The 16,439-nt window shown below is 62.5% G+C and overlaps 2 protein-coding genes across 3 annotated transcripts; one reads left to right on the plus strand and one right to left on the minus strand.

The window, feature by feature from the left end:
- The first annotated feature begins 13 nt into the window (after positions 1–13).
- GPRIN1 (G protein regulated inducer of neurite outgrowth 1) lies at positions 14–5,094 on the plus strand. Its single transcript, XM_075102542.1, has 3 exons — positions 14–331; positions 1,523–1,617; positions 1,820–5,094. The coding sequence occupies exon 3, from the start codon at positions 1,860–1,862 to the stop codon at positions 3,234–3,236; it is 1,377 nt and encodes a 458-aa protein (XP_074958643.1). The 5' UTR covers positions 14–331; positions 1,523–1,617; positions 1,820–1,859; the 3' UTR covers positions 3,237–5,094.
- A 273-nt stretch (positions 5,095–5,367) lies between these two features.
- CDHR2 (cadherin related family member 2) lies at positions 5,368–15,544 on the minus strand. Of its 2 annotated transcripts, XM_075102543.1 has the most exons (32): positions 15,470–15,544; positions 15,169–15,227; positions 14,690–14,755; positions 14,466–14,605; positions 14,143–14,196; positions 13,813–13,902; positions 13,103–13,192; positions 12,440–12,562; positions 12,219–12,362; positions 12,001–12,076; positions 11,750–11,856; positions 11,440–11,670; positions 11,193–11,348; positions 10,819–10,986; positions 10,488–10,549; positions 10,154–10,394; positions 9,812–10,048; positions 9,464–9,533; positions 8,762–9,376; positions 8,431–8,502; positions 8,099–8,148; positions 7,834–7,985; positions 7,519–7,621; positions 7,345–7,433; positions 7,036–7,110; positions 6,840–6,917; positions 6,688–6,748; positions 6,456–6,580; positions 6,186–6,299; positions 5,940–6,017; positions 5,774–5,834; positions 5,368–5,580 (listed from the first exon to the last, which is right to left on the minus strand). In XM_075102543.1, exons 2-32 carry the CDS (start codon positions 15,212–15,214, stop codon positions 5,461–5,463), a joined length of 3,894 nt encoding a protein of 1,297 aa, XP_074958644.1. In that variant the 5' UTR covers positions 15,215–15,227; positions 15,470–15,544; the 3' UTR covers positions 5,368–5,460. The 2 variants fall into 2 exon arrangements, with proteins under 2 accessions (XP_074958644.1, XP_074958645.1); XM_075102544.1 differs by lacking the exons at positions 13,813–13,902; positions 14,143–14,196; positions 14,466–14,605; ... (1 more) ...; positions 15,169–15,227; positions 15,470–15,544 and having other exon boundaries at positions 11,193–11,351; positions 12,219–12,323; positions 12,403–12,562; positions 13,103–13,191.
- Between the last annotated feature and the right edge of the window lie 895 nt (positions 15,545–16,439).

Genomic DNA, 16,439 nt, shown 5'->3' on the forward strand with positions numbered 1-16,439 from the left:
GGGGAGTGCCGGTGTGACCGTCCCGCGGGACACAGGATGGTGGTACCGGGGGACTGTGGGGTGACGGGGCACTCCCAGGGCGGGCCGGTGGGGTGACAGCGATGACACCGGGGGAAGTTACCGGGACCCCCACGCTCCCCGCGGCAGCCGGCCCTCCCTCGCCTCCCCACCGCTGCCCGGGGGCGCCGGGGCGGGCGGCAACCGGGGGGGAGCGGCCCGGGGCGCGGTACCGCCCCCGCCGCCGCCGCCCCACGCATGCTCGGCACCGCTACCGCCGCCGCGCCGGGAGCCGAGCCGAGCGGGACCGGAGCGGGAGGATCCGCAGCTGCAGGTAACGGCGGACTCGAGGCGCACGTGGCGGGGCCGGGCCGGGCCCTGCGGCCGCCGCCCGCCCGGTACCGGCACCCCCAGGACGGTGGGGCAGCGGCGCCGGGGGCCCCGGGACGGGTGGCTGGGGCGGCCTCCCCACAGGAGGGGATGCCGCGGGGGCGGCTTTGTCCGGGGCTTGGCCAGGGAACTGGGGCCAGGGCGCGTACACGCGTGTCCTTGCGTGCGGGTGTGCCCGTAGCCATGTGCCGGCGTGTGCACGGGCCTGTGAGTGTGCACACGCGTGTTTGTGCGTGTGCGCATCGCTGTGCGTGTGCACCCAAGTGTCTTCCTGCGCGTCTGCACACGCGTGTGCCGGGGCTCGCAGCTGCCCTGTGGAGCAGCCCCGGACCGGGCAGGGCGCACACAGTCCCCCCGGGACGTAGGGTGCTAGGGTGCTCTCGGGGTGCGGGGCGCCACGGCACGGCCCCCCCGGGAACAGGGTGCTGCGTGGGAAGACAGGCACGTGGGGGCTGTCGTTGCCTCCGGGGCCCCGGCGCTGCCGGGGCGGCCGCGGGGGGGTCAGTGCCAGCCCGGTCCCTGCTCCTGCTGCTTCCCCTCGCAGGGACTCGCTCGGCTCCAGCGTGTCTGCTCGGCTCTGCCCTCTCTGGGACCCACGAGTGGCCGTGGCTGGAAGCGTGGAGTGCCCTACAGCTGCGGGATGCATGTGCTCCCAGTCCGGAGGGACTCGTTGGCAGGGGCAGAGCTCGGGGGCTCCTGGAAAGCTCGGGGCGTCCCGCCATGCTCTGGCTACGGGGCTGCCCCACGGGGCTGGGGAGGGTTTGGGGCCGGCTGGGTGACACCAGGCTGTGTCCCTGCGCTGTGCCGGGGTCCCTGACCGCAGCCAGCTTTGCACGGCACGGCCAGAACTTGCTGCACCCTCGACACGGGGTTAGGTGCTGAGCTCGGGGTTCCCATGGCTGGGGTACACGTATCACTCCCAGCACTGAAGATGCTGGTCCTTGTGAGCGGAGGGAAGGGCTTGGGCCACCCTGCTCCCCTGTTGTGCCCTGCAGCCCCCATCGGCCCCCGGGCACAGCTCACTCTAACCCCACGCGGCGTCCAGCTCCCCACTGGCAGGTGGGGGGTGCCGAGCCCCCCACAGGCTCTCAGCCTAGTGCTCGGGGCCACACTGCAGCTGCCTCTCTCTCCACAGGGGTGCCTGTGCCACATCCCCCCACTCCAGCAACTGCAATAGCTCCTGGATCCCGTGCCTGGTCCGGCTGCACTGGGGGAAGGCTGGCTTTTATGGTAGGTGGCTGACACCATTCCTCCCTTCCCTCGGGGCTGGGCACCCGGTGCTACCACACAGGCTTTGCTGGGGCCGGTGGGTTCTCCGGGCAGCCTCCCAACCTGTTGTCATGGGTGGCATGGAGAAAAACAGCTGGCAACCTAGGGGGGCCAGTGGTCCATCCACTGCTCCCTCCTCACTGCCCCATCCTCTCTCTTACAGACCTGTGGTGGGACTAGCATGGGAGAAGCCTTTCCCGGGCATGGGCAGTGCTAAGGACCCCGAGTGGCTGCAGCTGCTGAGCCGCCAGGCCGGGGCTGAGGACACCTGCAAGACCGGCACCAGTTCCCCCGGCTGCCCGCCAGTGGGGGAGTGTTTGCCCGGGTCTGGCTGTGCCACAGAGGCCCGTGCCATGAGGACCTGCTGCACGGTTGAGCCAGAGACCCAGGGCACTGTGGCTGGCCCAGTGGTGGAGAAGAAGGTGCTATCGCCAACAGGACCAGCTCCTGGCATGCTTCTTCCAGATGCCGGTGTGGAGCCAAGTGTGGTGGCAGTGACAGGGAGCTGCGGGGGACCAAGTGGCGCTGCCCCTGCCTGCAGTCCCATGGGGATGGGAGGCCCCAGCACCCAGGAGAACACAGCCCCTGTGTCCCCCATGCCTGAGCCCTGCCTCAAAGCACTCAGCAAGGATGCAGGGAGCGCGCCAGCTCCTGCCAAACACGTGGCATTCATGGAGCCTGCTATGGGTTCCAGAGCAGCTGAGCTGCCAAGTCAGGAGCAGCCCCAGGGTGGCATGGGGATGTCCCCAGGTGCTGCACCCCAGCTGGGGGTTAGCGAGGCTCCCAAGCACCCCCAGGGTGGCATGGCAGACCCCCCCAGCACCAGCACTGTGGGGAGCAGGGGCCGAAGTGAGGCAGGGTTGAGCCCTGCTGCCCTGGCCCAGGGCAGAGCTGAGGGGAGCCCAGCCCGGCATGTGGACGCTGGGAGCAGCCAGCAGTCCCGGACAGCCAAACTGCTCTGTGAGTCATACTCCTTTGAGGTGACCCCACCGGAGGATACTGGGACACAAGACACAGGGACACAAGTGGACAGCCGAGTATCCCTGGTGTCGGTGGCCTTGAGCCCCATGAGCCCCCTGGGTGGGGCTGCTGCCTTCACATTCCCCAAGAGAGAGCCAGGCTCTGCTGCCCCCCCACGACTGGAGCCCTCCAAGAAGGATGCAGAGATGCAGGTGTCCATGCCTGTGGAAACCCGCTCAGTGGCCACTGGGCCCATGACGCCAGTGGCCAAGTCCCCACAGGCCTCATATCCCGAGGTGCATGTGAAGGGGACGGTGGTGGAGGAGGCTCCAGAACCCATCCGGGAGGTGAGCTGGGACGAGAAGGGGATGACATGGGAGGTGTATGGGGCCTCCATGGAGGTGGAGGTGCTGGGCATGGCCATCCAGAAGCACCTGGAGAAGCAGATCGAGGAGCATGGGCGGCAGGTGGTGATGACCCCACAGAGCACCCGCGCTGGCTCCGTCAAGGGAGCACCCCGCAAAGGCGAGGCCAAGAGGCAGCCCAGCATCTTTCGGGCTCTGCTGCAAAACGTCCGACGGCCCCGGTGCTGCTCCCGCGCCGGCCCTGCCATGGAGTGAGCTGCTGCCCACGACAGTGGGGCAGGGGTGCCATGGGGAGGGGTCCTTGCCCCGGCGTTCCAAGACACCCACTGCCAGTGTGTGGGCTCCTGGGCTGGAGTGGGTGGTGATGGAGCATTGCATGCTGGGGCAAGGTGTCTCCTTTGGTGGGGATCCCCCCGCCAGTCTGGGGTCCCCCCACCAGCCTGTCTCCATGGAGCTGTCCCGGGATGTGAGGCTGGTGCCACATCTGTGTTTGGTGGCTTTTTGTTAGCATGAGGAAGCACATGGCTCATTCCAGCCCAAGTTGGCTGCTCCCGGGGCATCTCCTGCCCATGGCACAGGTCTGGTAATGGCTCAGGGTGGGCATGGGCAGGTCGCTGTTGGCTCCCCCAAGCTCTGGCCTGGCTTGTGCCTTAGGCAGCAGTGTTGCTCCCTGTGCTGGAGAGATGCTGGTGCATCACGGTGGCACCTTGGCCTGCCCAGGGCTTGGCTGTGCTTGGACCAGCCCACAGCCATGCACAGGCAGGTCCCTGTGGCTGTCCAGGGTGAGGGCGTTTAGCCCAGTCCACCACTGCCTTGTCCGCTGTGCTCCACTGCCGTGCCATGGGTGCCCTGGAGCTGGGAGGACATGGCCACATGGGGCACCAGGACAGATCTCAAATGGGGGAGACTGGGGCCATCCACTCCTGCTGTGGGGAGGTGCTTGTCCCTGTCACCCTAGCCAGAAGCACCTGGGAAGCCTGTCCCCATGGTCCCCCTCACCCCCTGCCCAGGGACCTGCCTGTGGGTGGCCATCAGAGCTCAGGGCACATCCTCACCATGGCTGGCGCTGGGGATGAAGCCTGCCCTGCCACTGGGCCCATCTAGCCTCCCCGGTGCCAGAGAGGCCCCAGGTGCTGGGGACATGGGCGCATGTCCCTGTGTGGGTCCCTCCAGCCCTGCAGCTCTCCCCTGTGGCAGCTGGGGATGCACTGGCTGTGAAGCGCTGCCACTTTTTACAGCTGGGGTTTTACAGGGTGGGGAGGGTAGGGTGCTTTTATTGAACTGTGTTTGCATTTTTGGAGCTTTTTAACAGACACTTTCAGCTGTGTGCATCCTGCCTGGAGCCACCCCTTCCCTGGTGGCCTGTGGGGCCATGACCATCTTTACAAACACTTTTGCAACGTTGCCTGCGCCCTGCTGGGCTGGAGTGCATCGGGAGTGAAGGGTCGGCGTGCAGGGGTGTGAGCATCCCTGCAGCTGGGTGAGCATACCCATGGCCAGCAGCACTGCGTCATCCTGAAGAGATGCGGGACCTGGCCCCATGCAGAGGACTGGCCCCACAGTGCCACGGTGCGGGGGGCCCAGGCCTGTGCCCAGCGCCTGATGGGCAGGAGGCTGCAAACGGGGGCATGCTTGTGGAGGTGCATCATGCCCTCTGGGCAGAGGCACAAGAGGGCTTAAGGTGCTGGAGGCACCAGTGCAGCCGCATCCCCTCTTTAAGGTGCAAGTCTTGCCCTACCAACCCTCTGTTGTACATCCTGGGCTTGTTTTGGCCCTGCGGGGTTGCCTCTTGTGCTGGGGGTGTGCTGCAAAGGGCTCACTGAAGCTCCAGCCTGCAGCCAGGGCTGCAGCCAGTGCCTGCTCTGTGCTGTGGCGCTCGGCGGGAGCCAGCTCTTCTCTGTACCATGGGCTACAAGGAATGGTGCCATGGCCACACAGGGAAGACCAAGAGCCCTGGGGCATCTCCCTGCCACCTTGCCCTGGGCTGTTCCCCACCTCCAGCCCTGCGCTGCCAAGTTGTGGCACACCAGTTCTGTGGCTTCATCACCTACTTTCTTCTTTTTTTCCTCTTCATTTCTTTTTCTGGGGTTGGGGGGAGGAAGGGGGTGGGAGGACTAACCTGTCAATGTGGATGTTGGGTAATAAAACCTTGCACAAACCTCTGCATGGGGCTGTCTGCATGTTCCTCCCCTGGGGCTGAGCAGGGACAGTGGGGCAGCCCAGGGAAGGGTCCCAGGGACAAGAAGCCAGGCTGAGCCCTGTGGTGGCTCTCACCTCCCCTCTGGTGCCAGTCTGGCCCGAAACCAGCACCTCGTGTTGGGAGAGGTGATCCCAAGTTGGCTGAGCCCCCCAGGCAATTGGGTTGATGGCCACAGGACACCATGACTGACATGGGACAGGTTTATTGCCAGCCTCTGAACATATTACCAAAGCAGCTTCCCGAGTCCCGCTCTGGCCCTGCTGCTCCCTGTATGCCCACTCACAAGTCTGTGGTGGTTAAGGTTGGGTTGACGTATGATGTTTTGGTGGGCTCCTTCAGGTTCAGGGCAGCCACCAGCACCTCCTCATCGGTGGGGTCTGTCAGCTGCACTTTGCCCTGCTGCAGGAGGAGAGTGTGGTCAGAGGGCATGGGGACAGGGACATTCCTGTCCTTCCCAGGAGCTGGGGGCAGGAGGATGGAGAGGAAGAGATACGCAGAGTCCAGGAGCCTGGGGACCACAGCAGAGAGGAGGGGACATGGGGTGCTGTGGCAGAACTCCCTGCTGGGCACCAGCAGCTCTTTGCACACTTACCTTGGCCTTGAGCCTATTGTCACTGGGTGCATTTACTGTGTTTTCATCCAGGGAATTCATGCTGCAGAGAGTGGAGGGTGGGGGGAAGAAGAGGACCCTGGCACTGATGGAATGGGGATGCAGGGTGACAGCCCCATGGCCTTCAGGACCTGCCCACAGAGCTCACCTGGTCACAGAGCTGGAGTCCTCGTGGAAGCCCAAGTCATGGGAGGGATCGAGCGAGAGGTTCAGCATGGGGTTGGCCCTAGCCAGGGATGGGTGGCAGGTGAGTGACCATCCTGTGATGCTGCAGGGTCAGCCCAGGGCAGCCATGTCCCCCAGGCAGGAGGGGCGTGACAGTCAGGCCTGCAGCCCCTGGGTGTGTGGACATGCCTTGGCTCTCCCCTCCTGCCGCAGGGAGCCCCCCACTCACCCCTCTGCATTGTACTGGTTGGTCCCAGGGATGCCAGCTCCCTGTCGTGCCATGGCAGGGTTGAACGTCGTGGCTACCTTCAGAGCGTTCATTGCACTCAGCTTCCTCTTGTAGCTGCAAGGCCCAGGGACAGGTCGATGAGAGGGGCAGGGGGAGCTGGGCCATGGGATGGGGTAGGCAGGAGTGGGATGGAGGGTAGGGATGGGTCTGGGGGTGCCAGTGAGGATGGAGGTGAGGGGGAGGTGGGAGGGGATGTGGGTGGTGCGGTACCTCCTGGTGGTGAGAACCAAGACCAGGGTCATGATGAAGATGAAGATGAGCAGGAACGCTACCAGCCCTGCGATGATGCCAATCAGCTCCGTCTCCCGGGTGGGCTTCACCACCATGCCAGGACCCTGGTGCAGAGCAGGGGTGAGGGCACAGCCCTGGCCAGCAGACACCCTCCCCAGCCCCACATGGGGCTGGTGCTCTCTCCATGTGCCCCTTGCCTGGCCCCACTCACAATGACAGCCAGGCCCAGGTTCACCAGCTCAGCCAGGACCAGTGGGTTGGACTGTATGAGCCTGCCAAAGAAAGCAGAGGCGTGAGCAGCTTGGCCAGTCTGGGCACATGATGGTGCCCATGCATGGGCAGGCACCCTGTTCCAGCACGCACACAGTCAGCTGGTTGACATCCAGGGCGGTGCCATTGCTGTAGACGAAGTACGCCTCCATCACTGATTTGCCCTTTACCCTGTGGGATCAAAGAGATGCGGTGAGCAGGGTGCAGGGCATGGGGTGCTTCTCCAGGGTGGCCCCTTCTGATGCCACTGCCATATCCCCTTCCCCACCACCTGCATGGCCCCACTCACTGGGATACACGGGTGTCCTCTGTGCTCCGGATGGCCACCACGTAGACCCCTGCCTTGGTTGCGGTGGTCAGGGCCCTAGGAATGGAGGATGGAGGGAGGTTGGACCAGGCATCCTGCAGCTCCGCTCATGGGCATGGGAAGCAGCTGGGCCCCCACTGCAGCCCCTGATTCCAGTGGGGACCTGCCTGGCCTAGTCCCTTTCACAGTCCATGAAGCTGGGAGACATGGCCAGTGGGTCCTGGCCCACATGCTTTTGTCCCCTGCTGCACAGCCATGCACCTCCCTCCCACCCAGTCTGGCACCCCTTACGCTTTGATATTTTCGGAGTTACTCTGGACTTCATCCACCGTTGTCAGAAACTGCAGGTGAACGCGGTAGCTCTGATCCACTGTGAAGATCTGCACAGGGAGAGCAGGCGTGAGTGGGGCTGGGCAGTGAGGGTGCAGGGCATCACTCAGACAGGGAAACAGGGGTGACACTCACATTCAGCACGGTCTGTGCTGTGTGTGCTGGTGCCCCACCATCCTGAGCCTCCACTGTCACCTGGTACTGCCCCTTCAGCGAGCCATCGAGGTTGCTGGCCACCCTGCGGGGAATGGGAACATCAGCGATCCCATGGGACATCCCTGGGAGGGCACACCCATCCCCCAAGCTCCACCCTGCCACCATGCCCAGGGCAGGAGCCCAGGATGTCTCTGTCCTTTTGCCAGCATGTGCTGCCCTGCCTGCACCTCTGCCTTGTGTCAGGCAGGAGCCAAGCTGCATTCCCCCCACCCCAGCCCAGACCCATGACCTCACTGGATGCTCCCGATGTAGCTGTTCTCCTTGGCTGTTGTCACCACCTTGAAGAGATTCTCGAAGGGCCGGCTGACCCCGTTGTCTTCCACGAGCACAACACTGACAATGGAGAAGGTGATGGCTCCCCTGGGCCCCGAGTCAGCGTCTGTGGCCTGCAGTGACAAAGTGTGGCAGGAGCATGGATGGGAAGTGCCACTGCCTACCCATGGTGGGGATGGGCAAGCCTGGCTCCACAGACTGGGAGTTCCTCATCCCAGCTCCTCACCTTCACGGTAGCCACTTGCAGGTCCACAGGAGAGATTTCGGGGACAACCACTGCCGGGGGCAGACAGACAGCGTGGTCATATTGGTGTGCAGCCAGGCTTGCTACAGACCCCTTGTCCTGCACAGCCCCGGGGCGCAGCAGAGCTCTGAGTAACCCCCTGCTGCCCTCAGCCCCACAGCCTTCATAGAAAGCACTGAGTAGTCCCAGCCTGGTCCCTGCACCTCTCACAGCCCTGCCCTGGCTGGGGGAAGGTCCCCACTGCTGGGGAGCATGGCAGAGCATGTGCGGGTGCAGAGAGGAGCGCATAGGATGCACCAGCCCCGACTGCTCACCAAAGGTCTCTGAGATGGACAGGAAGACCGGCGTGTTGTCATTCGCATCGGTGATGAGGATTGTCATGGTTTCTGCAAATGTCCCAAAACCAGAGGTCCAGTCACCAACAGAGCAGCCCTGCAGCACACTCCTCTGCTGCCTGTGGGAGCCCTGTCCTCCCAGCAGGCTCAGGTTCCTGTGGCAGGGACCAGAAGAGCTGGGGACACCCTCCCTCCACCACCAAACTGCCCAGCTCCTGCCCTGCACCCCACAGCTCCCTCTGGGAGGTGGGAAAGGCAGGTCCCAGTGCCCATTACACCCAGTGGAAGGAGTGGGGAGTGGGTGCCGTACTGTTCTGGCTGTAGCGGTTGCCCTTCTCGGTGTACAGGTCTTCAGCCCGCAGCGTGAGCACCACCCTGTCACACAGCTCATAGTCAATGTCCGAGCTGTTCACCAGCACTGAGCCATTGGGTGCCAGCATGAACCAGTCCCAGCACACCTCCCCAGCGCTGCTTGCCCACTTGAAGCAGGTGACCGCCAACTCCTCGAAGACCAGCGAGTGGTTGGTGTCTGGGTCGGAGGCAACCAGCGTGTGGACCAGACCCTGCTGTGTGCCATTCTCACTCACGTGCATGTCCTGCAGTGAGGCTGGCAGGATCGTGGGGGGCTCATCATTGATGTCTAGGATGTGGACCAGCACCGAGACTTTGGCAGTGTCCCCCACATTGTCTGCGGCCGTATTTGCCGCCAGCACCACCAAGGAGAAGTACTTCTGCTGCAGGGTGTCATAGTCCAGGGACATATCAGGGTCTGTGGACAGCTGCCCACCATAGTGCCCTGGTCCCAGGTGGGATGAGTGGATCAAGAAGTTGCTGGAGCCACTGCCCCTCTGAATTTGGAAGGAAATGCGAGAATTGATCTCCGTCTGGTCAGCATCTGTTGCCTCCACCTCACCCACAAGGGATCCTGCAGGTGGAAACAGACATTTAGTGGTCAGTGGGCACTGACTCTGGGACACTGCTGGTCCCATGAGCCTGGCCACACAGCTTCTACCTGGAGAGTCTTCAGAGACTGAGAACTCATAGGACTTGTTGAGGAACATGGGCGTGTTGTCATTCATGTCCTGCAGGAGGTGATGCGCATGGTTGTAGCTGCTCCAGGAAACAGAGTCCCCCACAGCAGGCTGGAGACAGGAGCGTGGACACCTGCCTGCCCGCAGGCAGGAGGCACACAAGCCCTCTCCTTCCTCTCTGCATCAACTATTCCTTCTACCCCCACAGAGAATCTGGGGACATCGTGCCCCTGCCACGGCCAGGGATCCCACATCCCCTCCCTGCCCTTACATCCCAGCTCCAAGCCTCTGCCTGCCCCAGCTCATCCCTGCTTGTGTCCAGGGCTCACCCCCACAGTGACGGTGACGTTCACTGAGGTGCTGAGCTGCGGCATGCCATGGTCATACACCTCCACTGTCACCACCATCTGCCCCTGCTCATCTTGCAAGGCCTCACGGTCCAGCGGCTCATTGCTGTGCATCTCACCCGTGGTCGCATTGATGGTGAAGTTGTTGCTGAATGGTCCTGGCAAGATCTTGAAGCCCAACTCACTGTTGCAGTTGCCAGGCTCATCGTTGTCGATGGCCTGAAAAGGTCAGGGGCTGGAACAGCGCTGTCTGGCACCACGGGGTCAGTCCCTTCTCCTTTCCAACAGCCCGCTGTCATCCTCTCCACCTCCATCAGCACATACCTGAATCTGCGTTCTGACATTCTGCCCTTCTTCCACTGAGATGAAGTAGGAGCCAGTGATGATGGGCGCCATGTCGTTGTCATCCAGCACAGTGATCTCCAGCACGGTGGTGCCCACCAGGTTGCCCCCATCCTTGGCCTGGAGGTTGGCGTAGTAGATAGGGCGAGTCTCCCGGTCCAGCAAGCTCCCGTTCTGCACCAGTACTGCCCCAGTTGTAGCATTCACCGTGAAGATATTATGGCTATGGCACACAGAGAGCTGTCACCAGGGCTCAGAGCTGAAGCCCCCTCACTAGGGCAATGCCCCAGTCATGGCTGGCCATGCCTCTACATACATGGTCTCTGGGAGCAGCTGGTAGGTGATCTGGCCCAAGACACCGCTGTCTGGATCATAGGCCTAAAACAAAGAGAAAGAAGCATCCAGTCAATCTACCTCAGCCCCCAGGGCAGTGACGAACCTGCGGCAATGGCTGCTGGCAGTGAGCACCCCAAAAATGTGGCCCTGACAGGCATGTAGTCCCACACTCTGTGTGCCCACTGGCACCATCCCCTTCTGCGTGCACGGAGACCAGTGGCCTCAACACGAGCTGTACCAGCAGTGCCAGGCCTGCCCAGTGCCCTGCTTGGGGGACATAAGCTGTGTCAACACCCTGCCCAGTGCCTGACCGTGATGTTTTGAGAGATGATGGTGCCAGCAGGGCTGTTCTCCACCACACTCAGGTAGTAGGTGCCCTGGGGGAACTCAGGGATGTGGTCATTGCTGTCAATGAGATCGATGGTCACAGTGGCCGTGGAGCAGCAGTCCATGGGGTTCCCCCTGTCATTAGCAATGATCTGCAGGGTGGAGAAGGAACAGTGTCTCGCATGGGTCCCCAAGCACGAGACAGAGACCTGTCACACTCCAGCCTAGCTCCTCTGAAACAAACAAGCTGCCAGGGCAGAGCCATGTTCTGCTTTGGCTTTTGAACACTGCAGGAGAAGGGCTGTGTCCCATCTGTACCCAGCATACGCAGGGAGCAGGGACTGTCCCCACAGCAAACCTGTACCACCATGACATGGCTTATCTCGTAGTCCACAGAGGATGGGTCTTGCACCAGGAGCTGGACCTCCCCTGTGCCCATGATTTTTGTGGGGGAGACAGTGAAGGCGCTGGCATTTGGACCTTCCAGGTACAGCTCATAGTTACTGTTTATGCCCTGCTGGGGAGAGAGGCACCAGAGTGAGGGTGGGTGGTGCAGCCAGGACAGGCACCTGCACCCCAGCCCAGCCTCCTGAACAAGCTCCCACCTTGTCTGGGTCATGGGCAACAATGCTGAGGTTGGACACAGGCAGTCTGGAGGAGGAGTGCTCTATGATGTTGCCCGTGAAGTTGTTCTGGGCACTGGTGGAGAAGTCACAGCTGGTAAGGGAGCAGTGGTAGAACTGGGGCTTGTTGTCATTGACATCGGTCACCATGATTGCCACCAGGGTGCTGGCCTGTGCCACCTTGCCATGGATGTCCAGGTTCTTCTCATATGCCTGGGCAGGAGATGAAAATGGGTTGAAGGGCCCCGGGGAGAGGAAGAGGGTGGGGTTCCCCTTGGTGCCTCCTACTTACCATGACTTCCAGCAGGACTTCCTCGCTTGGCAGCTGCTCACGATCCAGGGGCCTACTCACAGTGATGGTGCCCGTTGTGGCATTGATAGCAAAGGGGACACTGGCATCTAGGGCAAGGAGACAGCAAGAACCAGCTGTAGCCACCAGGAAATGCAGGCCTGGCAGCGCCATGGAGCCCAGAACCAGTCCCCATGGTGCCCCTTGCTGCCAGATAGTCCCCCCTGCCCATCCCACCCTGCTCCATCACTCACTGCTGATGCTGTAGGAGATGTTATCATTCACCCCTGTGTCTCTGTCCATGGCAGTGACAGTCAGAACAGTGGTGCCCTGCAGGGACATAGCCGTCAGGGCAAGACCCGTCACATCTCTAGCCACCCCTGTGCCCAGTGGCCCAGACACCCTGGGGTGTCAGGGCCCCCAGGGAAGGCCAGAGGTAGGGACATGCTGCTGGGGCAGATGGGCTTCTTACCAGGATGCAGTCCTCAGGCACAGAGTCAGAGTAGGGCTCGTTGAGGAACCGTGGATCCAGGTTGGGCAGGTCTTGGATGGTCAGGGACAGGTAGGTTGAGCTCTCCTGGAAGGTCAACTTGTTGTGCAGCATCCCCCCACCATCCTGGGGAGTAGAGCACCCCTTAGTCCTATGGCACTCTTACCTGGTAGCCCCACACGCCTGGCTTGGCTGGCCCCCACCTTGGCTGTGATCCTGAGCTGGTAGAAGGTGTTCTTGGCATAGTCCAGTGAGCCATTGAGCACCACACTCCCGCTGGGCAGGATGTAGAAGAGCCAGTGATTCTTCGTGCTGTCTGGGATCACCTGAGCAGGGGACATCATCCCATGTCACCAAGGCAGAAGTCTCAACCCCCATTCTTCTGCCAGGCTTGGCCCATGGGCTGTGGGGAACCCCTACCACCTGGCTCATCCCCAGCTTGCAACTCTTCAGCACTCTGCACCCATTGCCCAGTGGGTGCAGAGCCAGCCCTCCTGACCTGACATGCTCCCCTGCTCCTCCAGAGCCATGGGGCTGCCCACGTCTGGGTCCCCCAGCACCTCTGCCCCACGGAGGTGGCTCAGGGGCAGGCTTTGGGTATAGCATGCCCCACTCTGAAATGCACTGCTGCTCTTCAACAATTATGAATGTCTCCTTGGTGCTGGGGAGTGGGCAGGCTCAGCCTAGAGTGATGCTAGGGCCTGCCCTGGCTCACATGGTTGAGCCATGTTGTTTTCCCATTGTCACAGCCTGCTTGCTGGGGGGGTCCTGGGACCCCCAGCATCCTCCTGTCCCCCCACACCCCAGCAGACTGAGCCCCTGGCCAGGGCAATGCCCGGGGTGTTGGGGCTCAGCCCTGCACTCACCTCCTCGATGCTGTAGCTGACTTTGGAGGAGTTCCCGGTGTCGCTGTCATTGGCAAACACGGTGTAGATGATGCTGTTGAGTGTTGTGTTCTAGGCACACAGAAGGGTGGTGGTGGCATTGCCGGGGACAGCAGAGGGGGCGGTGATGGGCCCAGCCCCTGCCAGCCGTGCTCTGGGGTGCTCTGGCTGCACAGGGCTCCAGAGGCTGCCCAGTGCTGTGGGCCATGCCGGGATGAGCTGCTGTCCTTGCTTACATCAGGCAGAGGCTGGATCCTGCTGCCACACTCCTCAAGGCTCCCTGGGAGCAGGAGCTGCACCCCAGCCCTGAGGCTGCTGGAGGGGGATCAGGCTCAGCCCCTCATCCCATCTGCACCCTGATCCAGCCTCACCCTGGCTCGGGCTGAGCGGCAGCTCGGGCACTCCCTGATCAGAAACTCATTGCAAGGGCAGAGTCCCAGCCATACGCCAGTGCCTTGGACTAGCACAGAGGCACCTGCCGGAACCACCCCAGCAGAGTGCTCCCAGGTCAGCCTTACGGTGCAGCCAAGCACCACCACCCCACGCCCAGGCACACTGTCACCACATGCCCAGGTGTGGGGTCACCCGTTCCCAGTGCACTGTTGTCCTGCTGCTGGCACACCCATGCCACAGGAGCCACCCAGTGCCCCTGCCCTACTGCCTGCGGGTGCCAGGACGTTCGAAGGAGGTACCTCGGGGATGTAGGCTTCATATGGCAAGTGCTGGAAGACTGGGGCGTTGTCATTACGGTCCTCCACGATGATTGTGAGCTTTCTGGAGACCTACCGGGTGTCAGGGAGGGCACAGGGTGAGTGCGGGAGATCATGCCCAGCAGAGCTGGGTGCAGCTCTGGCATACTGTGCCCCTCTGGCTCCAAAGCCAGCCAGCATCACCCGCCCCTGCCAAAGCCCTTTCCCCTTTCCAGTCCCTTTCCCCACCAAGCCTCATCCATGGATCTGCTGAGACCCTGATCCCCTCCCTGTCACCTGCTGCAGCCACCCAGTCCATGCCCTGGCACTTACTGCTTCGTTTATCCCGTCGAACACCCCAACAGTGATGGTGAGTCTGGCCTGGAGCTGGAGGGACACAAGGCAGGACTTGGTCAGGGCCTGATGGAGCTTGATCCTTGGAAGGCTGAGCCCTAATGCCCTCTCACCCACCACTCTTGGGTGGGATGATCCTCCCAGACAGCTCTCCCACTCAGAGCCGGGCTCCAGGGCCAGAGAGTGACCCACAGTACCACCATGAGCAGCTCTTCTGCAGGACTCACAGCTCTGCCCTCCATCCCAGACACCCCAAACACCCCAGCTCAGGCAGGGACATCTGCCCCAGTCTTTGCCCTCACCTCACGGTCCAGGGAGTTCCTCAGTGTCACGTTGCCTGTCTGGTCATTGACAGAGAAGTAGAAGGCCTCTGACCCGCTGATGCTGTAGGTGAGCGGGTCCCCATCTATGTCAATAGCTGTCAGCTGGAAAGCTTGCTGGCCTGGGGACATGGGCAGCATCAGCCCCTGACCAGGCTCCCCCAGCTGCTCCATCTGCACCCCAGGGCCAAGGCTACCCTACTCACCCAACTCCAAGTCCTCAGGCACATAGACGATGGTCATGTTGAAGAAGGGTGCTACATTGCCTGAAACTAGAAGGAGGAGGTGTGCTGGAAACTGCCCCTGAGCCAGGCTCTGCCCATACCCTGCATCCCTGCGCCCAGCAGCACCTACCTAGCCAGCCCCAGCTCCCGGCCATGGTTTGGGTCTCCAGGGGAAGCAGAGGAACCCACCACCCCTCACCTTCCTCGTGTTCATCCCACACCTCTCACCTCCAGACCACACTTGACCTTTAGCTGCAGCACCCATGCTGGGTGCCGTCCCCACTGCCCAGCCCCCTGCCCAGTCTGCCCTGGGGCAGCAAGGTTGCCATTGGGTGTCCAAGGTGCCAACAGAGTGGGCAGCTGTTTTGGTGGTCCCAGCTGCATTCAGGGAATTGGGAATGAGTGAAAGCATCTTCAATGCCTCCCACCCACCCGTGCCAGCTGCTGAGCAAAGTCCTCACCTGTCACCAGGAGAAAGAGAAGCAGCACCAATGAGTGCCATGCCATCCTGCCGGCGAGCCTGTGGGCACACGCCAGACAAACAGTGCCTTGGGGCTTGTGGCTGCCTGCTCACACCAGCACCCCCAAACCCTTCCTGGGGAGCAGCACTCGGAGCCCAGGAGCAATCCGTGACCCCACCATGGTGTCCCCCACCTTGTGCCATGTACCATGAGCAGCCCCATGGTCAACAAACACCACCACCTCCCCCTGCGATGGACCACGGTGCCAGTGGGGGCCAGGGTGGGGGCCAACATCCCTTACCTGCGGCCGTGTTGCCGGGGATGCTGCCGGGCAGGCTGCTCTGCACTTGCGCCCTGACACCGCCATAGACCTTTGCCTCCTGTGGTAAGCATGTTCATCAATTATTAACCACAATTAAGGAGTGAGAAATCCCTCTCTTATCTTCCTTATTCCTTGTGCTCATCCCCCAGCTGCCACCCACTTCAGCCCCATGCTTGGTCCCCAACCCCAGCCCCCCAGGCCCCACACTGGGTGCCATCCCCCAGGATTCAGCGACTCCAACCTGCACCCATGGGACTTGGGCTCCCAGGAAGGATGCAGCGCCTGCGGTGATGCAGAGGGATCCTGAACCACCCCAGGGCACTGGAGAGTGGCTGCAGAAACACCTTGTGTGTCCCTGGGCTGGGGACACCAGGGTCCCACCAGGACAGGGGGTGGGCATCAACACAGTGGTGTGGCTGCCAGGGCGGGTGCCTGGGGCCCTCTGCACACCCCTGCCATCCGCTCCCCTCTCCAGGGGCTCAGCCCAGCCTCCCTGACCTACTTCAGACCTGCTGGGGACAAGGGCAGCTTGTACAGCTCCGCTCAGGCAGAAGAGGGCTGGGAGGTGGCGGGGGGTGGAGCGGGGGGCACAGCCAGCTCTGGGCCTGTGGGACTACTGCTTCCATGGCTCTGGCCTCTTTTGCCCCTGTTTCCTGGGGAACCCTCGGGGTCTGGATGCCTGAGAAGCTCTGGGGTCACCCCAGATGCCCATCCTGCTCTGAGGTCCCCATCTCACCCCCAACCTGGGTCAGGGAGCCTGGAGAGAAGGGGCTATAGGGAGCCAGCCTCGGACCTCCCCCCCGCAAACCCCTCCACGGCTGGTCCAGGACCCCCCCCCCCACAGCCCCTGCAAAGGCTGCCCCAGGACACCCCCACAGACACACCCTGGACTGCCCGGGGGTACCCCTGGAGTCCCCCCAGGGCTGGCCCAGGATGACCTCCTGAGCCC

This window comes from Phalacrocorax aristotelis, chromosome 8 (assembly GCF_949628215.1).
Source record: "Phalacrocorax aristotelis chromosome 8, bGulAri2.1, whole genome shotgun sequence".
Lineage (NCBI taxonomy): Eukaryota > Metazoa > Chordata > Aves > Suliformes > Phalacrocoracidae > Phalacrocorax > Phalacrocorax aristotelis.